This window comes from Tachypleus tridentatus, chromosome 13, assembly GCF_004210375.1.
Source record: "Tachypleus tridentatus isolate NWPU-2018 chromosome 13, ASM421037v1, whole genome shotgun sequence".
Lineage (NCBI taxonomy): Eukaryota > Metazoa > Arthropoda > Merostomata > Xiphosura > Limulidae > Tachypleus > Tachypleus tridentatus.
In genome coordinates this window covers 20,898,077-20,921,602 of record NC_134837.1, presented here as the reverse complement: position 1 = coordinate 20,921,602, position 23,526 = coordinate 20,898,077, and the positions used below count along the sequence as shown (strand labels likewise).

Genomic DNA, 23,526 nt, shown 5'->3' with positions numbered 1-23,526 from the left:
GTTAGTTGCCTGAAGCCACTGACGTGTTGGATACATATATGTAATGCTTTTATTAGCATAAGCAAAGGACTTAGACTATCGATTCCACAGATTTATTAGTTCCTGACAAACACTGGTCAACTCTAAATAAACAAGGTTATTTTTGACCGACACAATCTAGTGACCTGACCCTCGTATGATATAAATATGTGATTAACATCTGTCAATGATATGAATCCTAAATGTTACAGATTTGCTATTTCATAGTTAATAAAGCAGGCCTCGAACTTAAGTTCTGTTGATGTGTCAATTCTTGATCGAACAATAAATGTCTAGTATTTTCAAATATATTCGTACAGTGGTAGAATAGGCTTCTTAGAAAACTAATTGTGATACAGTTGTTGAATTTCTATGTTTTCACACAAAAAGATACTGGACACATAACACAACATTTATTTCATAAATATAATAAATGTTTAAAAGCTGATATAAAATTATGCCATTACTCAAATTCAGCTTTAATCATGCTGAGAATAGTGTGATTTCTATTCACAAGCTTAGAATATTGTTGAAGTTGAAAGGATTAGGTTGTAAGACCATTATTTAAACTTGTAGTGATTTATTCCAAACTGTGGGGATTGGTATTGTGTGCAGAAATTGATTAGGCCAGTTCCTTCATAGTGTAAACATTACCCACGTAATTCTCACTTTAACGCAAGGCTTTCCTTTGGCACGCCTTTCAGAAAACATCTCACTTGTCGGCAAAACACACAGCTGGATATTTTGATAAAACATGTTATATTACCTCTGTTTTGTTTTGTTTTCATTAGAGAGTCCATGTGACACCACAGTTGAGTGACCCAATTCCAAGTGTAGCTATGGTGAGAACTGAAAGAAAACTTTGTTCTCTTGACCGATTTTCTATACTAGGACCTAACATACATCGCATGCAAAAAAGGTTTTTTTTTATTCTTACTTATCAAGTAAAGTAGAAAATGTGTTGTATTCCTGCATACCATAAATGCTTTAGACATGTTAGTTTTTAACTAACACTGATCTGAAACAATTAAACTTTAAATGCTGCAAGCATGTTACTTTTGTTTATCCTTTAACATAGCTGAACACCCAATACTACAGACGTGTTAGTTTTAACTAATGGTAATCTACGTCAACTAAACTCTAAATGCTGCAAACATGATACTTTTGTTTATCCTTTAATATAGCTGAAACAATACTACAGACGTTTTATATTTTAACAAATATAGATGACGTCCCTGACATAGAGTTTTTCTCAAATCGTACAGTTTATAGGTTTAAACAATCCACCAAGTTTAACTATATTTTTCCGATTTTACATAACACTAGCTAGATACACACTGATTAATACGATCAATTTTAGATAACACTACCGGACTACACACTGATTAATACATATCCATTTTACATAACACTACCGGTTTAACTATTAATAGAAGATCCAATTTTACATAACACTAGCTACTAGACTCGTTAATACAAGATCCAATTTTACATAACACTAGCTTTAGACTACACACTATTAATACAAGTGCGATTTTTTACATAACACTAGCTACCAGACTACACACTGATTAATACAAGATCCAATTTTTACATAACACTACCAGACTACACACTGATTAATACACTATCCAATTTTTACATAACACTACCGGACTACACACTGATTAATAGAAGATCCAATTTTTACATAACACTAGCTACCAGACTACACACTGATTAATAGATGCAATTTTACATAACACTAGCTACTAGACTACACACTGATTAATACAAGATCCAATTTTACATAACACTAGCTACCAGACTACACACTGATTAATACAAGATCCAATTTTTACATAACACTAGCTACCAGACTACACCCTGATTAATACAAGATCCAATTTTTACATAACACTAGCTACCAGACTACACCCTGATTAATAAAAGAAGCATGTTCTTCACTGACACCAAATAAAGTTCTAAACCTCACGTTATATAAATGTGTTACGTTTGTATAAACACGGGTTAATTATTAAGCAATATGATATGATTAAAATATGTAAATTCTTAACCAAAACTGTCTAGCTGCAAGCAAATGTTATACTGTTACTCTTATAAGCTTTCAATGAAACCTGCATTTCAAAATTAATTTGTAACTTTTGGTTTCTATGTTATCTAAAATTTCGAATCCCATACGAAGCTTTCTAAAACATTGATAAACCGATAAATCATTTTTACCTAACAGTGTACAGTTAAGTCCTGACTCACCCCTGCTGCGGCTCGACCAGTCACTTCAGTATATATTTTGATATTCTTTTGAATGGCGATTTGAAGTGGGTCATCGTCTCCCAATCTAACGTGTTCGTAGACAGCAGCAGTAAAGTAATCTGTTTGACTCGGCCAATGAACGTACGAGATTATGCCTAGTAGTTTCAATATGTGACTCGGTAAGGTCAATATCATGCTGAAAAGAAGTAAGTTGAAAACATTAGGTAGTACTGTCATAACTCTATTGTTTTCTAATATAGATACAGCTTACCGGTCAATATCATAAAAGTTTCATAAAATATGCAAATGACCTTCTAGAATTCAAGAATTTACAACATGTAATCCACTTCGATATACAGACTATCAACTAAGAACAGGTTTTATTCTGTGAAACATTTGAAAAATAGAATAAACAGGACTTTGGTTTTGAAATACAGTGATATTATACATAATAAGTTAAATAATTCCTCTAATGAAAACTACATGTAATGCATACAATAAAGAACTTTATTTGTTATCAGAACCTAAATGTTACTGGAGTCTTTTTTACCAATGAAGTGAAAAGAAATACGCAAACTTTATTTATAGGTATCTTAGCCTGATGAAGAAAATTATCCAAAACAACACTCTTAAAGACACTGGTCTTTAAGACGGTCACATTTTTTTGACCGTCATGAAAAGAGCTAGCTGTATGTAAAAAGGAACATCTAGTGTTTTAGTGGTCAGCATTAAAAGTGAGAGATGAATTTCATTTGGAGCAGAATGAGGATGTACGTTTCTGGTTGAGCTTGTGTAGCTTTGCACGAAATTCAAAACAAACCAAACCAACTATTCTTAACGTAAAATTATGTTGCATTGTTGATATGAGTTCCATTGATAAAACTCGCAATGTAAAAGAATGTTTGAGTTTTATGAATTACATAACATTGCGTTTCCGTGTTTCACTACAAGATCGTATAAGATTGTTTTTCAATGTTAGCAGTACAGCGTCTTTCACATTTAACTCTTAGAACACAGAAATATATTTCACTGTAGGTACTTACAAGTTATTAGAAGGGACATGTATTGAACTGTTGTGGTTGCAATGTGAAAATATGTTTCATTGTTAGCACCTTCTACATGAAAATGTGTTTCACGGTTAGTTTTCGGTCTTTTGTCTGTAGAACACATTTATTATATTTTATGATGGCTATATAAATTATTACATTTCACCAACATTTTATGAGATTGGTACACTGAGAGTCTCATCTATCAAAATGTTTATTTTTTGTTATGCGCAAAACTACACAATGAGTTATATGTGCTGTGCCCATCACATGTATCGAAACCTGAATTTAGCATTATAATCCTTCAGACTTTCCACTGAACCACTAGGAGGCCTGTTTGTTTGTTTTTGAATTTCGCACAAAGCTTCTCGAGGGCTATCTATGCTAGCCGTCCCTAATTTAGCAGTGTAAGAGTAGAAGGAAGGCAGCTAGTCATCACCACCCACCACCAACTATTGGGCTACTCTTTTACCAACGAATAGTGGGATTGACCGTCACATTATAACGCCCCCCACGGCTGGGAGGGCGAGCATGTTTGGCACGTCGGGGATGCGAACCCGCGACCCTCAGATTACGAGTCGCACGCCTTAACACGCTTGGCCATGCCGGGCCTAGTAGGTCTGTAAGAATGAACCGTATTCTAAATATGTGAAAGCTACCTTGAAGTATTTGAAGCTAAGAATATGGAAGAGACGCTTTTCACCCTTATCAACTCACATATACATCATGTGTTAATTTTGTAATTTTCAAATACACAAAATTGTTACAGATTTTTGTTTTCCAGTGATATGCTAATATACTTTTCTCCTTTTATTTTCCTCTGCCATATGTATATCTGTGTATTTATTTAAACTTACATAAGTGTATGAAATCTAAAGTAACGGGTATCTATTTGTTGAATAACTCATTGAAAACTTCCCCATTAAACCATCATTTATCGTGTTACCATGTGTGATGCTAATTTCCACTTACCTTCACATATAATATGAACACTCCTAATATGTGATTGCTTACTTGAGTTGTACAAAATAATATTAAATTGTGGTGTCAATAACAATTATATGCACATATGTGAGTTATAAATAATATTATTTTATTTCATATTATAGAAAACAAATGAATTTTAGTAAATCATATACGAGAAGTTAATTTCAAAGGTTTAGCACAAGTCTTTGTTTATTTGGATGTTCTTCATAAACAGGACGTATCAAACTACGAATAATCCTGCTCATAAGATGTCACCCATACTTAAGTGTAGTGGGCACTAGTCAATACTTTAATTACTTTTGTATTACGTTTATTGTACTGGTTATTTGTAGAGATAGAAATAAATGAACAGAATTTATTCTTCTTGAATAATTAACCTCTTTTTCCTGGGGCTGATATGACAATCTGAATAACTCTGGAAAGCTTGATAACCCAAGTAAAGCTGTATTCACCGTATGTAAATATAGAAGCTAACCATGGTCAAAAGACTATGGACCACACCCATTACTTACAGTGGATTATGAATGTATTCTTTAAATTCCAAAATCGAAACAATTAACTAAATCTGTTTGTTTTTTTAGTTTGACTTATTCACATCCTGTAAACATATCCTAAAATGTCCTATAACAATGGTACCATATTAAGGTACAATTTTATTCGTGTGATTGAATAATTAAGACATGAGATTATGATAAAAGTCCATTTCTATATAAAGGCCTATCATTGCATATGCAAAGAGACATTTCGGGAACTTTAACCCAGTCTTTACGCTAACAGGATGTATAACTTATTTCATTTCCCATAGTTACATCTGACGTTATAAGAGGATGGCCACTATAATAATTGAATATCCGAATATTCTGTGACCAACTGCGATGATCTCTATATTATTCTAAGATGATTACCTATATGTACTTCTAAAATTTCTGCCAGTTTGGTTTGATAATCATCAGAAAATAACATAAGATGGCCTGAAATTAAGTTCAGTAAAAAAGAGGCGTAGTGCTGCTAGTTAGAGTGAAATTGATCTTGCGAGGACATGTTATCCTTATTAACAGCCAACAGCATTTCATGGAAAACTGGATAATTCATAGGATTCGGTGTTTTCTCTTTTGCCCGAGTTTAATTTTTAACTATAAAAAACTGCACATAAAGCTGAAATAAATGTCCTCAGTACATCTTCATAAATATATAATATTTAATGGTTGTAAAAGGATAAAACAGAGCAGTATTTAGAAACACCTAACCTTTCCTCGGTGCTTTCCTACGTCTTGACCTTAAAAAGTGAGTTTAAATGGTCGAATTTCAGTAGTTAACCAATATAGTTATAGTTATAATTTTCCTTAGTAGAATACACACATTACAATATAGTGTATTCTTAGAATACACATATTCACACACACAAACACGTTTTTCCTGTCCCAACAGCGATAAACAAGTTTCTCACATCATCTACTGAACTTATATTTGTTACTTTACAGGCAGTGACTAATATTTCTAGCCTGAAATGTTTCATCATACTTGTTCAAAAATTAATTTCTTCATCGAGTCAAAAATATTTTTGACTTTCCTCTACCTGTGGCAATACTACTTCGGTTCCACCATTTCTCGTGTCAGTATCTAGAAATAATGGTTCCTGGTGTCAGTATGTAGAAATAATGGACAAGAAACGTGAAGACTGACTTTTTTAATGTTGTAATGCAGAGTGGTGAGTACATTACATTAAAACAATTCTGAACATGAAAATCATCAAATTACATAACAACCACAGCAGATATAAAGTTGACATGACATGTATTGTGACATTCTTTTGAAATTCCTTAGGTAATATGTTGCCCAAAATAATTAATTGCTTTTATAAGGATATGTAATTGCTCTTTATAACGCAAAATATCCATACAGTCAGATCATAAAGATGGGTTAAGACTGGGAGTTAGAATTTCCAAGATTATGATAATCCTCTTACTTAATAAAAATGAAAAATTAGAAATGGATCATTTTAGAGAAATAGGACAATCCAAAAATAGACTTACAACAAGTCGTACCGCAATCACGTAATAAAGTGCGGAGTCTTGTAACAAGTGAGAATCCACGAACACAAAGTCAGCAGCAAAAGGCATCCACATGTCTCGTGGTATGGTGCACAACATAATCGAGCAGGTTCTTTATCCAAAAACGCGACACAAATCATATGTACACAATCTGCTTCCACGACATGCTTTATTTTGGTAAAAGTGTTGATACCCATACTAACTGTCCTGAGATACAGGTCATTCATGCTCTTCTGTACGAAGACATACCAATCAAGTTGCCCAATGCACCATCTATAGATTTCTATTTGATCTGCGTGTTGAAACTGGCGCTGGGAAACTGTCTTTCTTGTACATTAGAAGTAATACTGAAAGCTCTACAGTTAGTAAGGCATGCTTTTGACATGAGAGCATTATTAATAAGCCTTTCACAATGGAAACTATGTTGCAGAATAGAGTAGGACTGTACATGGACTGAATAACATGATGAAGCTTCTAAATTGCTTTATTACAATATATTCCACGAATGTACTATAAACCTGTTTAATTAACATAATTTCCATTTATTACTCAAAACTAATAGAAAACACCTACACTATGTTTTATTTCATTCTGAACGAACACGTATTCGCCGTTTCATTTAGTTTAAATCAACCTGCAATATATATGAATACCCCAAGTTGCCATAACCGTAAAATGTCCCTTCACTAACACAATGGATTTAACCACATGTCTCACCTGAATGGTATAGTACAACTTGTATTAGCACTTTTCTCTCTCTTTCTTAATGAAAAATCACATGCTTACGAATACTTTAACTTTAAAATGGACCAGATATATTCGTTATTAACATCACATAAATCAATAACACTTGTTATTTTTCCTTTAATATGGTTTAAACTAATTATCGTAATCGGTACCGAACAAATACTCTCAATTTTACTGACAAAATGTGATTTTTGTACCTTTAAATTATTATATATGTAAGTATACATACATTGGTCTATATACAGTATAATATGCGTATGTTAACACACACATACACACCAACAAACTTATGTGTCTATAAATTACATATTTACAAAAACATACTTGCGTAACATGATGCTACCACTCTGGTAACCAGTGTTTACCTTTGTCATTTATCTTGTGTTTTTGAGTACAAGTTACGATTTCAGATACCATGCATTAGTCACTAGAACGCTGAGTTGGCCAATATTGGAAAAATATTCGTTAAACTAACATAAATCAACAAAACATTCTGTGTTTGCTAAACTTCACCATTCAAAACACAATGGTGTTCGTGACTACGAAATATATATTAAGGTGCAAACATACATACACCAAAGCTTAAGAACTAGTCTGCTGTTATACCTTAGCAATTTTACATAAATATCGTCAAGCTTGTTATTTAAAATAAACATGAAAAACAACTCTACCCAAATCTAGCAAAATCATATATTTATTCTGTCCATATCAATTTCTTACATTATTATTAAAGTGCAATGCACTTAACTTACTTCGTTTAGAGTGGTAAAAAACTGCCAGAACAATTAATATGATCTTGTGCTGCAAAATATTATAATCACAACATTGTATTGGCCAATATACACCGAAGTGCGGGAAACTTCCGCAAACAAACATATAATCCGGCATTTGACTCGAATGTTAATGAAACAAGTATGGCAGCAATCATTAATATAAAAACCGATATTTTGACGAAGCGCCAAGAAACATATAGAAAGAAGACACATACAGTGCTCCACAATAAAAAAGAATACCACTGCCAGAACCCTTACAACCACTTCAGAAAGTGCCAGCTCACTTCATCTGCAAACACGTTCCTAACCAGCGGTTTTTCTCCTACGCCGACTGCGTCAGAGCTAGGGCTGCGACGATTACGGACTTTTGTAACCTGTTAATCTTTGCCTCGTAACCGAACCGTAACCGGTTAATCGTACTATATTGCCCAGCCCTCAAAAGTTCGCTCCTGTCTTGGAAAAAAAAAACGATTTTTCTGACACCAACAGAAGAGGAGAGACCCAGATGATTCCCCCCCGCCGGAAGTTTGCTGTGTATTATGCGAAATTGCGAACTCCAGATCCATGAACTCTTTTGCTGGACTGTCCTCAGTGTCCTGACCAGGTGGCAGACTACCGTCAGGTGGTCATTGAAAGTTGTTATTCATGTTCGAAATGATAATACAACAACTATTCAAAAAACACAACAAACTGGGTTCCTTAAGAGCATCAGTGATAGCCAGCTGTAAGCTATGTGAGAAACAAAACATATGTTCTAATTTGGCCTCCTTCGCAGTGACATCCATGTTGGACGCATTGTCCGTGACTAGGGCAGAGATAGCATCAAGCCCAAACTCCGCAGCAATATTTGTGACATGTTGTGCTATGTTCACCCCTGTAGGGCTGTCATCTATTGCCCGAGTAGCAATAACTTTGGTCTTGAGTTCCCACTCCGCAGTCAAAAAATGGCAGGTAAGCGTAAGGAACGGCTTCATCTTCAAGTTGGTCCACAGGTCAGTTGTTATAGCAACTGTTTTCCCTGACATTTCTTCCACAACTTCTGCTTTGCACTCTTGATATGCTGAGGCTAAGTAGCTATTTATTGTCTTATTTATTGTCTTTCGACTAGGCACGTGGTACTGGCTAAAGCCCTTGTAATTTCATCCACCTTCTCCTTGCCCAGAGCTCTCACGGATGTATGCCAGCCTTTTAAAGACGTTTGGTTCCGCATTGCAGATGTGCCACCACTATAGGACAAAGCAGCTTTGCACAACCTGCATACAGTTTTTTCTTGCCATCTGTCAAGTCAAAATGATCCCAGATAATAGATCTCCGACCATTTTTTTTTGCTAGATGACATTGTGCGTTCATTAGCCGTTCATGTGTTTGTGTTTTTTCTTATAGCAAAGCCACATCGGGCTATCTGCTCAGCCCACCGAGGAGAATCGAACCCCTGATTTTAGTGTTGTAAATTGGGAGACATACCGCTGTACTAGCGGGGGGCCATTAGCCGTTCAAGTAATCAGATATCAAAACAGGAATTTGCGCGTGACGGCCGCACCAAACGTAAACAAAAACTCTAAAGGCTTTCAACAACAACAACGAAAATTCAACCAAACAAAGAGGCAAGCAGTTCGTAAAATCGCGATAGGCAAACATACCAATGCCAAGGTCAAATAATGGAATATTTACACGCAAATGTCGATAATCGTATTGTTTTCCCTCGTTTATTTTTCTCGGAAAAAAAAATCTTAGATTAACCGGTTAGGAAATCCGTAACCGGTTAAGAGCAGTAACCGAACCGTAACCGGTTAATCGTGTGATCGTCACAGCCCTAGTCAGAGCTCCATCTCCGCCTGTTCGCACCTAAAGTACATTAACAGACAAAATTGTACCCGAATAGCACGGATGGTAAAGAAAAACAAATGTTTGGCCATCTCGGGTCTTTTAAAGGCCAACAAATTTTCTTTGAGTCTTGAAAGATCTTAAACCTGAATTACTGCCACAGACTGTAATGTTCTGACTTCATCAGTTTGTTTCAGCTGCATTTATCTAACGAGTGTAATAATGTTTTCTCTGCGGAAACGTTGATACAGCTCACTAGGTATCAAGTTATCACATCAACATCTTGCTACCAAACATCGCTCAATAAATACAGTAACTAAAGAGCACACGACTCAGATTCGTCATTGATTGATTAAATAACTAACTGTAGTAATTGGATAACCAATACTACATTTTAACCAATCATTAAAACAGACGCTTCTTCGACTTTTTTTTCTTTGTCTGATTCCTTATGTGAAGTGTGTAATGCGTGCGGCATCTTCCTCTTTATCAGCTGAGTCTGGTTCATAAAATGAAATCCACCTGCTCATGCACTTCTAATTTCAGAAGCATTTCGTTCTAAAAAGACTTTTGGTAACAGAACCTCAGCTACTTAACATGTGCAACATATGCTACTTGTCTGTGTCACGGAAGTCTCTAAAGCCATCTAAAAACGTAGGTTATTTAGCTAATAAAACACAAGATGTCAGGATGTATATACACAAATCTGTTTGTTTTTGAATTTCGCACAAAGCTACTCGTGGGCTATCTGTGCTAGCCGTCCCTAATTCGCGACTGGGATGCGAACCCCCCACCCTCAGATTACGAGTCGCACGCCTTAACACGCTTGGCCATGCCAGGCCAATATACACAAATAATGAGTACAAGTCGTTTTACACGGTACTAAATAGACTTCAGTTTTAATTGTCTTATTTCAGAAAGGAAGTTGGATTTGATAAGGCTCCAAAAGAGGTGCCAAGATGATTTCAAGTTGAGAGATGAGGGTTATCATATAGGAGTGGACAGAAATTACTTGACATGTTTTTGTTCGAGACGAAAGAGTCTTGAAAGGAAAGAAACGTGCCTTTTAAGGATTATTAAAGTTTCGTAACCGATAAATTAAAAAAAAAAATTGTATTTAATAAAATGCAGGAAATACTACTGTAGGACATGTATTTGAAGATAGAGAAATTCAAATATGATAAAACATAGAACACTCAAATGCAATTATGTTAAAACAGTCTGACTATTCCTATAAGTAAAGTAGAAGCTCCAACAATGTTGGATTATTAAAAGTAAACGAATTAGTATCTTAAAGACTAGAACTGGATATGAGAAGAAGGCTTTCTATATATACTCTTCAAAACAAGAAACGCAAAAGGGATATTTTTGTTATTTTAAAGAGAAATATATGTAATAACGTTACAAGCTCAGAGTATGAGATGTTACACGTGTTAAGGCACTGATTGTCAGACCAAAATGACAATAAAAGTTGTGCACTTTGAAAACGGAGGAAAACATCGGATTTTTCGCCAAAAGGCATTCGTGTCCAATGAATTTGTTTGAGAGATCTGCATGTTCTGCAAGTGCAACATGTGCAAAATCCCTATAAAAGTGACGGGTTCTCGGTTTCCATAGTTCAGTGTTAAGCCATTGACACGCAATACAGTTGCGCCAAGACTGACTGAAGCACAACGCAACAACGCCATTGGTCGCTTGGAAGCAGGCGAATCTCGATCAGATGTTGCCAGAGCTGTGAATGTCCACCCAAGCACCATCACATGGCTATGGAATCGTCACCAACAACATGGATCAACTCGTGATCGTCCACGATCTGGCAGACCTCGTGTGACCACGCCTGCACAAGATCGCAACATTCGGTTACGTCACCTTCGGAATAGGACCACCACTGCGACGTCTACTGCCTCAACCATACCAGAGCTGTGTAGGATTTCCGATCAGACCGTACGCGACCGTCTACGAGATTCTTAGGCCCCATGTGCAACCCATCATGGTGAACGTCAACGACGTTTTTCAACATGACAACGCCCGTCTTCACACAGCCCGACTCACCACTGTCTTTTTAAGACACCACAACATCAACGTTCTTCTCTGGCCCTCCAGATCACCAGATTTAAACCCCATCGAACATCTTTGGGACGAGTTGGACCGACATCTGCGACGGCGACAACCTCAACCGCAGACTCTACCTCAGCTTGCAGCAACTTTGCAGGCTGAGTGGACAGCCATTCCACAGGATGTGATTCGTCATCTCATCGCTTCCATGGGCAGGAGATGCCAAGCAGTTATTGATGCTGACGGGGGGCATACTCGTTATTGACGTTGAGTGACGTTAAACTTCAACTAATGAGCGTGGACTTCGCCTTTGCAGACTTTGAATGTTCAGCAGTGAATGTGCAAAGTTTCACACATGTCATACAGAACTACTCGGAATAAACTTGTTAACAATATGTCTCATATTTTGCCTTTTGCGTTTCTTTTTTTGAAGAGTATATATCTTGCAATAAGGTAGTAAATAAGGGAAAATGTTCCTTTGTTATGACTCTTAGGAATCAAAATGAAAAACAGTCTTATAACATTAATACATCTATATAACTTCTCGTAACTATTTTGAAGATGACAGTAAATTAGCATCAAAGATATGTCTTAAAATTAATTATATTTAGTATTTAGATGTGGGCAGTGATTTATTTTACAACGACACCATGTGAGAGTATTTATTTAAATTCAGTTATTATATTTACTTAGGAAACAATCTTCAAGACTGGTTAAAGTAAATATTTTAAGTAACATACGAGGTCTCTTCAAAAAATACGAGGACTGTTTGAATTGCGCGGCTCCAGTTGGTTCCAAGGGAATTCCCTTGGTGTCGCTAGGTTCGCACAGATCAGCTGATTACGACGCCATTTCCCGATTGCAGATATCTTCATTTGTGTATTAGCTACGCGGTTTTAAGTGAAGTGCGATTTTTTCGTTTGGCGGATTTCAGAATGAATGACCTGAAGGAGCAACGACTTGCTGTGAAATTTTGTGTTAAACTTGGAAAATCTGCGACTGAAACTTTTGCTATGCTTAACACGGCTTACGGTGATGTTGTTATGAAGCATACGGCATGTTTTAAGTGGCATGAACGTTTTAAGGATGGTCGACAGTCCATTAAAGATGATGAGCGTTCTGGACGTCCTTCCACGTCAACTGACGACCCACACGTCGACAAAATCAACACCTTGGTGCGGGCAAATCGACGTCTGACTGTCAGGGAGCTTGCTGAAGAGTGTGGGATATCAGTTGGATCTTGTTACGAGATTTTGACCGAAAATTTTAAGATGCACCGCGTTGCTGCAAAATTTGTGCCTCAGAACTCGTGAGTTTTTGGCCAAACACTCGATCACTGTTCTTCCTCATCCCCTACTCACCTGACCTTGCTCATTGCGATTTTTTCTTGTTCCCCAAACTCAAAAGACCCTTGAAAGGAAGAAGATTTGAGACGATTCCCGAGATTAAGGCAAATGCGACGAAGGAGCTGGAGGACATTACAAAAGAAGCGTACCAGGACTGTTTCAACAAGTGGAACCACCGTTGGGATAAGTGTGTGCGTTGGGGAGGAGAGTACTTTGAGGGGTCCCAGACCTGTAACTTCTAAATAAAGTACATTTTGTTTTATGACGTCAGTCCGCGTATTTTTTTAACAGCCCTCGTATATAGAAATACCACAAACACAGAACTAAAAAAAATCTTTGAAAAGCCTTCTAATATTTAGCATTTCATTCCCAATGGTTTGTTTGTACTGGTATATCAAAGATCATGTTTATGAGTATTTGAAACTTACTTTGATAAGCATTGCCTGTAATTCCTTCACTGTTTTCAAAAGACAGTATTTAGAAACTTAAGCATATTCATTGTACAAAACTGGTTTTCATACAATAATCACCGATCGTTTATAATGACTAGACAGTGTTACCAGTTTTCGACTTTGGTTTTGATAAACTTAAAAGAATTATTGTCAAAAGTGGAATATAGTCATGCTTAAAACTTATGTCTTATCTAAATAATTCATGTTTTGATAAGCTGAGTACATTAATTGTAGTTCTTTGCTTGTTATTAAAACACAAAGCAACACAACGTGTTATCTAGGCTCTGTCTAGAGCAAGTATTGAATCCAATTCTCCACTTCATAAGACCTCACACTTAACTCTAAGCCGCCGATAGTTTTAACTATCAAAACCTCTAAAAATGTTTGAAATTTTACTGATTTTAATAAATCAAATTCTGTTTTAGCACATTATTTCGTTTTTTAAACAGTTATAATTCGAAACTTAACATGACAAGATAAACATAATTCTTTCAGGTAAAGGAAAGCAGGCCAGGCATAACCAGGTGGTTGAGGCACTCGACTCGTAATTCGAGGGTTGCGAGTTTGAATCCCCGTCGCACCAAACATGCTCGCCTTTTCAGCCGTGGGGGCGTTATAATGTTACATTCAATCCCACTATTAATTGGTAAAGAAGTAGCCCAAGAGTTGGCAGTGAATGGTGATGACTAGCTGCCTTCCCGCTAGTCTTACACTGCTAAATTAGGGACGGTTAGCGTAAATAGCCCTCGTATAGCTTTACGCGAAATTCAAATCAAACCGAACCAAAGAAAAGTATGATATTCCAATCGACTCGACATTACGTAAAGAGTATACTGAAAGTCTATTAAATAAAATGCATTAAATTTATGAATAATAGTTGTACAACAAGGAAAAGAAATAAATAATATTTAGAAAATAAGTACTACCTTATCAGAGAGTGTCTGATGTTTCCTTAGGTTGTGTAATTAGTGCTGTTTTACGCAACTGCAACAAACAGGATATTTCCAAGACCGAAGTACTTAAAAGCAATAGTTACCAGACGGTTAGCTATCAAAGGTCAAGAGTTTCAAAGATGTTAACATCTACACGTACTTTGTCTCAGTATGTGAAAACAGGCGTGTTTATCAGAAACAGCTTTTGTTTTCTCAAGGCAAATAAGTTTAATATAATCTACTTATAATTTTCTAGTGATGTTAATAGTGAAACTGTAAACGGTAATAAGGTCACACATGTTTAAAAATGGTAATATTCTCTAAGACATATTTTATGAAATAAGCCAACATCATGATTGAAATAATTAGTAGTAAGATTAGGGCGAATGAACCAAATATTATTGATTCGGCAAACATAATATAACAGCCAGGCATGGCCAAGTAGTTAAGGCACTCGAGTCGTTATCTAAGGGACGCGAGTTCGAATCCCCATCACATCAAACATGCTCGCCCTTTCAATCGTAGGGGTGTTATAATATTACGGTCAATCACACTACTCGTGGGTAAAATAGTAGCCTAAGAGTTGGCGGCGGTGGGTGGTGATGACTAGCTGCCTTCTCTCTTACGCTGTTATATTAGAGACGGCTAGCGCAGATAGCCCTCGTGTACCTTTGCGCGAAATTCATACGAAGCGTAATATAACATTTCAAAAAAATATCCGTTTATTGTCTAAGCATTCACGTATCATTAATATAAAACGGAAGAGATATTGAACAAAGTCGTGTTGAGGTGATTATTTAACTTCCCATTACTAAGGTTGTGGGTACTTTCTCCAGCTGATACAGTTAATAATTACATTCTTCCATAAATATTTTATAATGTATTTTGATTCTAGTAAAAAAAATTGTTCGTAATTTTCTGTAAAACCTCCTAACATTGTTGTAAAGAACATGTCGAAAGATCGTAGATACGCACTAACTATTTTACGTTGGTAACAGTTACATATTGCAATAGCTAAAGGTTTGTGTCACTTTGACAGTATTTTTGTGTCTACTCAATAGAGTGGGGCATGCCTATCATCTCAAATAGTAGCTTGGTACTTCTATAAATAGGTATGAGTTAGAAGTTTGTTTCTCTGCATGTGTTACTTGGAATAATCAATGATGTATGCATCTTGCAATTACGGTATGCCGTACTCAATGTGGTGGAGAATGTCCATCATCTCAAGTAGTGACGCGGCACTTGTACAAATAGGTATGAGTTAGAAGTTTGTTTCTTCTTTACGTGTAAAAAAAAATTAGAAATGGTTTAAAGAAGGGCTACTATAATGAGAACTAGAATGGGAAGGTTATGACTACTATAATGAGAACTAGAATGGGAAGGTTATGACAACTATAATGAGAACTAGAATGGGAAGGTTATGACTACTATAATGAGAACTAGAATGGGAAGGTTATGACTACTATAATGAGAACTAGAATGGGAAGGTTATGACTACTATAATGAGAACTAGAATGGGAAGGTTATGACTACTATAATGAGAACTAGAATGGGAAGGTTATGACTACTATAATGAGAACTAGAATGGGAAGGTTATGACTACTATAATGAGAACTAGAATGGGAAGGTTATGACTACTATAATGAGAACTAGAATGGGAAGGTTATGACTACTATAATGAGAACTAGAATGGGAAGGTTATGACTACTATAATGAGAACTAGAATGGGAAGGTTAGGGCTACTATAATGAGAACTAGAATGGGAAGGTTAGGGCTACTATAATGAGAACTAGAATGGGAAGGTTAGGGCTACTATAATGAGAACTAGAATGGGAAGGTTATGACTACTATAATGAGAACTAGAATGGAAAGGTTATCATAAAATAACAGATTATTGACTCTGATTTTTTTTTTTGAAAAAAATAGTTAAGGGGATATAATTAAGGCTTTAAGATGAAGGGAACTGAGAGTATTAATGCACTACATTTTTCTTCCTACTTAATAATCAAAATAATATGACTAAGGACAAATTTTGAAAGGGTAGGAGTTATCTTCAGCTCAGACAATATTACTTTCCTTACAATGTTGATCCTTTGAAAGGAGTTGCCTTCAGATATATTAGACTCTGCTGAGTTAATGGAGTTTAAGGTGCAGCATGACAACTACTTGAATGATAACAGATGACTCTATTTTTATTTTAGCTAGTCAAGTGAATAGGACTTAGATGAACCAAAAGATCCCTCACTGTCTTTAAATTATGTGTATATAAATCCTGTATGGTTTTTTACCACTGTTAGAAATGGTATCATCTCTCACGTGTTGTACAGCACCAGGACATTTAAAATACCACGAGATCTACCAACAATACACACCAAAACCAGATTGAGCCAGTATTGCCAATGTTAACCACGTGTTGATGACCACTGATTAAAAGCAATATTTATTTGCTGTTTGACAAACTATAAGCAGTTCACTTGAATACAAAATGCTTCACTCCTTCATTCTAGGATGATGTTGGTAGAAACACTATAAGTTGTAGCATGTAAATCAAGAGCATTCAGATACCCCTGTCCATTTACTGAATAGCAAGATACTTGCATTATAACACTAACATTTGGATGCTTGGTTAGCCTTTGTCTAGGCTTGAGACATAGTTAAAATTATCTGGTTATGACTGGCTGTTTGAGGGTATAATCTCTTCTTCAATCAATTTCAAGTTACTACTTCACACTGTATCACCTCAGTAAGTGACTTACTGAAAATTAGAACAAGATGTCTTATTATTTCACAAGATGGCCTTCAACAAACTTGTTAACAAGGAGATATTCATAAACTGCTGAAACCACTAAAATGTAGGTTTTAACTGCACAAAAATGCACAGATGATCTGCATAGACTGTCAAGCTTCATTAAAACTTTCAACTTAGCCCAATGTATTGCTCAATTTTCCACTGGACTGAGCCCTCAGTGCAACTCTTCCCAATTCTGTAACCAGGCCCAAGATTGACTGTTGATCTAAAAATCATTAAAGTTGTGCTTAATGGAATCAACAGCTGGACCAGCTAGACTCATAATTAGCATTACTCAACCTACTCTGGAAAAAACGCCATTTCAATAAATAATCCAAATGTTATTTTGCTGTAACCTGTTTTGTCTTGTTCAAGAGAACTGTAGTTGTGTTTAAATCCTCTTGCTCATGACTTCCCAGTCATCACTTGACTGGGGTGTCCCCGACAGGCAATCTGGTAGGTACTCTTGGGTGAAGAGTCAATCCCTGGTTCAGGGTGGTAGAGCAATGTGTCCTTCAGTTCTGCATGACCCCAAGCTTATCCACAACCCATATACCATTTGGCTCAGTGAGATTCTTCACTACCACCATTGATCACATACTTCACCATTTGGTTCTTGCCAAGATTGGTCATTTTGGCAAATGTCATTAACCAATGGCACTTCTAATTTCTCTCTGAGGTTGTTGGGTACTTTCAACCAAAATTGAAGTTGCGTTATTCTGGATGGCAAAGGTTTGAGATTCTATGCAAACTGCTCCATTTGATTTTAGACATGCCACTCAAGTCATTTGCCTGCACTTCCTTCCCATTGAGGTTGATCTTCACAGGAAGAGCATGCATTTTTCTAGAACAGCTAATGCTAACTCAGTTACTGGTCATTGTCATTTAAGCAAAGAGGACACCATAAGTTTGAGATACCACATGACCCACTATATAAGAATACTGCTTTCGTTGTTTTAGAACAAAGCTACATTGAACTATCCACTGCATTTTAGCATTATAAGCCCAGAAACTTACTACTGTCTCACCAGGGGATGAAAAATACTGTTTACTATATCTTTTTATAATGTGCAACATTACAGCTATTCCTCCCCATGAGCAAGAGAATTTGACTTCAACAGAATGACAAGAAACAAAGCCATACAGAATAAAATCAACATGTCGACCTCCTTAATCATGTTATATGAAAACTGCATGTACACAGAAATGGTAAATTTATAATAACAATATTTTACTGTAAGAAAGTATAAATTGTGTGATATAATTACATAACACAAAATGCTCTTGTGACAACCTGATATTTGTTGCTTTATACTCACAGAGGAAATGAGCTGGTATTAAAAAGAGCATTAAGTCAGAAGGCATAGTGACTGTAGTTTAAAGAAAATAAAAATGCACGTACAATAATTTCTTTTTTTCCAAACTTGAGAAGAAAAGAAACCCATGATGTCAAGCAGTAGCGCCTGGCAAATGGTGTACGAAAAAATAGAAAATATAGAGGACAAGAGTTTGGTCTCTTATAATAATGACTCAGTAGTCAATGATTTTAATATTCTTACCTACACTTAAAATATGAATAATGTGTCACTGTATGTTTAGTTACAGTGGAAGTTGCTTGTGTTTTCATTTGTGTAGTTGTAAATACATTTGTGCTGGGGCAATACAGACTTTTGAAAAAGAGAGTTCAACATTCTAGCAAACCACTCATACAAGCTGAATACTCAAGTACTCTTGGCAGACCCTCTTGCAAAGTGGGTAATGGTTAAGATAGTTTATGTCTCTGACAACAATAAATTACATTTATAATTAACAACTATACATTTTTCTTGTATTTTATACAAAAAACACCCACAATAAGTTTATTAATGAATCATTTTTTTCACTCATACAAAATTTTATTTCTTGCACATTTTACACCTTTTAACTTGTCAATAAAAAAATTACAAATATTTCCAACAAAAAACATTGATGGCATATAAAAGAATTATGCCATACATTATCTCAAAATTCCTACTGATAAATAAATATACTTAAATAGCATAATCACAGATAGTAAAAATGTGATTGTGTTTATTGAGTATATTGACTATAAGTAGGAATTTAGATGACATACGACGTAATTTCTACTGGTAGTCAATATACTTAAATAGCACAATCACATTATTACTATTTGTATTTGTGCTATATAACTATATTGACTATCAAAACAAATAGCACAATGCCATATAGTAAGAACGACACCTTAAGAAAGTAAACAACACACCAGTGTGTAAAGTTCTTGAAACAAGTTACAAAAATCTTAATACACAGTAATAAAGTTCAATGTTCACTAATAACTCTTTTAATTAATAATCACAAATCTTAAATCATCATTTCAATGTATTATACAATCTGATATTCTGAACATTAGTCTTTGCAATTCTTAAATTATTTTGAACATGAATTTCACTAAATAGCTAGTATCATGGAAAATGTATATTGGTACAATGCAAAATATGTTAGAAATTATAATACAGAAAAACTAAAGCAAATATAATGAATTTACTCAATAAAATATTTTCTTAATACCCTAGGAGTCAGACTAAAAAAAACAAGGTAATTTTACTATCATCCAAATATCCTTATTAGGCTTAAACCTTGTATAATATCCAATATCATACTCAAAAATTAACTTTTTTTTAAATAAACAATTAAATACTAAAATTCAACACTGTATGAAAACGTTCCTACAGAATATATCATTCATTAGGAACATTTAATGAATTTTGTGCAAAAAACAACATATACCTATAGACAAGTTTTTGTTTTACTAGATATAAAACAAAAAACTTATTTTTTCTCCAAAAATATTTTAAGAACCTTTCATTATATTAACAGTAAATTTTATACTGTATTTGTTATTAAACAATAAAGTACCACATATGAAAAATGTATGAAAGGTTGTTAGTGTAAAGATTGAGAAAAATAAAGTATACTTTATAACTAAACTTTGCAAATATGTATTAACTAGTTAAACTTTAGTTTGTCCTAAAATTCCCTAAACCATAAAGGTAACTATTACTTTTATGGATTTGACTTTTGTGATTTGAATTAGATGTGTCAATTTTACAAACATCCACACTCAAACCTAAAGAAATATCAAACTGGGCATATAAATCCTTATTTATAATGTAGCTTTTGTTTTCAAACACATTTCTGCCCATTTATAGCAGTAAAAAAAAAGCTTGTGAGGCTATCTAACTTCCCTGTTGTTTGTAACAGGTTTCTTTGTGAGGCTATCTAACTTCCCTGTTGTTTGTAACAGGTTTCTTTGTGAGGCTATCTAACTTCCCTGGTGTTTGTAACAGGTTTCTTTGTGAGGCTATCTAACTTCCCTGGTGTTTGTAACAGGTTTCTTTGTGAGGCTATCTAACTTCCCTGTTGTTTGTAACAGGTTTCTTTGTGAGGCTATCTAACTTCCCTGTTGTCTGTAACAGGTTTCTTTGTGAGGCTATCTAACTTCCCTGTTGTTTGTAACAGGTTTCTTTGTGAGGCTATCTAACTTCCCTGTTGTTTGTAACAGGTTTCTTTGTGAGGCTATCTAACTTCCCTGGTGTTTGTAACAGGTTTCTTTGTGAGGCTATCTAACTTCCCTGTTGTTTGTAACAGGTTTCTTTGTGAGGCTATCTAACTTCCCTGTTGTTTGTAACAGGTTTCTTTGTGAGGCTATCTAACTTCCCTGTTGTTTGTAACAGGTTTCTTTGCGAGGCTATCTAACTTCCCTGTTGTTTGTAACAGGTTTCTTTGCGAGGCTATCTAACTTCCCTGTTGTTTGTAACAGGTTTCTTCACATGTGAAGAAAAATTTCCATGAAACAAAATACTTGTAATGCTGTCTTTCACAACTAAAGAAAAATAAAGGTTCACTGAATATAATTTTACAACTTTTCTCACCTGATCATAATAGAAAGTTATCCCATTAGAGTAAATGTGTTTCTCATAAAAATTTTCATGTACCCAAGTTTTCCAATTCTTTGAAAACGTATTTGAGAACAATATGGATTCAAAATTTACTACAAATATAATGGAAGTTATAAATAAGAAAAAAAAAAAAACACCGAAAAATGATGTTTAAGTTTTAAAAAATAATGACCATAGTATCTGTTTACATAAAGCCTGAAGAATTCAGTGTTCTTTTTATTACTTGATTTAACCAGTCCAAAATACAAAACAAGTATACTTCTCAGTAAAAACTATATTTTGAACAAATATAATATAACAACATTGGATTTTACTGGAAAGTTTACAAAATTTTGAATTTGGATTCCCAGCACTATGTTTTATTTGATAAATTTTTTTTACAAAACTATGCTATACCATTTTTAACATTTGTTGGGAGTACTTGAAAACATATTATGCAAACAAAGTCAAATTTAATAATGTCCATATCTAACAAATGTAAATAAAATGATTTGGAAAAGTGCATTTATGATACATCATGTATTTATCAATTCATACTGATAAAGTGTTTCTAGTCTGGTGTAAAACAGTTTTCAAATGTTTACCTCTTGTACTTTAATTTTAGAACTTAAGGCTTAACTCTTTTACATTCACTTCCAAATCCTGAGATTGCACTATACTTCCTGAGCATATACAGTATTTGTTTGTTTCACATGTGGAAAACGATACTAATTTGACTTGAATAATAACTAGAATGAATGACTAAAACTTAACTGATAGCTTAAGCTACCTCCTATGCTTAGAGGACTTTACAGGTTTGTGATCACACCAAGGTGTAACAGTGTAGTTGCAAACTAACTCAACGTTGATAACAGTCACTGAAGCTTCGTCTATCATCAGGTTATGTTTGCTGACAACTCTGTATTGAACAGTGTTGAGACCAGTTTGATGATCTCGCCATCTGGTGGCCTATAAAATAGAAATGGAAAGAATGTACATGATAAACGAAATATTTTAATTAGATCAATTAAGAGGGAAAATGAAACTACTAAACAAGACACACAGTCTTACAAAAATAGAATTCAATGCTTACATTAGTAAAATAGAAAGTAGTCAACCTAAGATGTACACATCTAGAAACAAGTTTGGTGTTTGTTTTTTTATGGCACAAAGCAGCTTGGCTATCTGTACAGAAACAAGTTGTTGTTTTTTTTATAACGTTATGAGAAATTCATTGTTTAAAGAACAATTTATAAGCAACTTTTATTTTTGTTCTCGTACAAGAAAATATAAAGAATCACAAATTTTTACATTAGATTTTTTTATTTTGCAATTTCATTATGAATTTGTGTCTTTGGTCACTTCTTTCAACCTTATAACAGGTTCACAAAGCTATATTATATTAGCTGTAACAGAGTCTTCAGTACCAAAGGACATAAAACTTTAGACCAATATAAACAATTTTAACGGCTTCATATAGCTATAAAGGGAAAACTGAGCAGTATAGGATTAGAATATTTTGCTTATAAATGTATATTATTAACTCCTTAACAAATTAATAACTACTGTTTTGGTAGAGAGCTTACATTAAGAGAAAACATTGTGGCAAATATTTGATGTTGAAAGTGTTGTAATATTAGTGCTGTGTTGATTTCCAGGACCACAGATCAAGGTCTTCAACTCTAAACTGTTTAAGCCAATTGAGATTGCAATAGCTGCTCTTATGTATTCAATATTTCATGATAGATTAAATACATGATAAAAATTTACCACTTAACAAGATAAACAAGTTCTTCCATGGTGCATGTTAACATTCATCTTAAATTCACTAATTAGATATTTGTCATCAAGTCCTTACATAAGTTAGTTGGCAAACTAATGTTTTCTTATTTATTCTAAATTTCATATTATTTTGAATTGAATAGTTTCAATAAACTATATAAAATATTTATTATGCATGACAAAGCAAGAGTACGTCTTAAACCAGTAGTTATGATTAGAGGAAATTCACTTTCAGTGTTATTTCACAATTGATATTTTATAGAGTAAAACTGTAATATCTCAAAAAATGTAATCTCAGTGCATTATTCTTCATATACTTTTGTAAATTTCAGTATGAAAAAAACTAAAGTTAATAAAAGTGGGCCCTAGTCACTCCCAACAGTTACACGCAGTGCTGCTCCAAAATAAAAATATTCTGCTTCACATACAGTAGTCTGGAGATACGGTGAACTACAGACACACACACACTAATTCACTCACTATAAATCACTGAGAGGAGTTTCAACTATTCTTAAATTTTAACAGTAATGGTCA

General features: G+C 34.6%; 2 protein-coding genes across 2 annotated transcripts in view; both read right to left on the bottom strand.

Annotated features, from left to right (window-relative positions):
- LOC143240139 (nicotinamide N-methyltransferase-like) overlaps positions 1-23,526 on the bottom strand; it is a 425,422-nt gene that overhangs the window by 67,909 nt on the left and 333,987 nt on the right. The window lies entirely within an intron of this gene.
- LOC143240138 (pantetheinase-like) overlaps positions 1-23,526 on the bottom strand; it is a 42,604-nt gene that overhangs the window by 2,741 nt on the left and 16,337 nt on the right. The window contains 2 exon segments of the mRNA XM_076482072.1: positions 2,272-2,467; positions 22,001-22,179. Coding sequence (XP_076338187.1) covers positions 2,272-2,467; positions 22,001-22,179 — 375 coding nt within the window.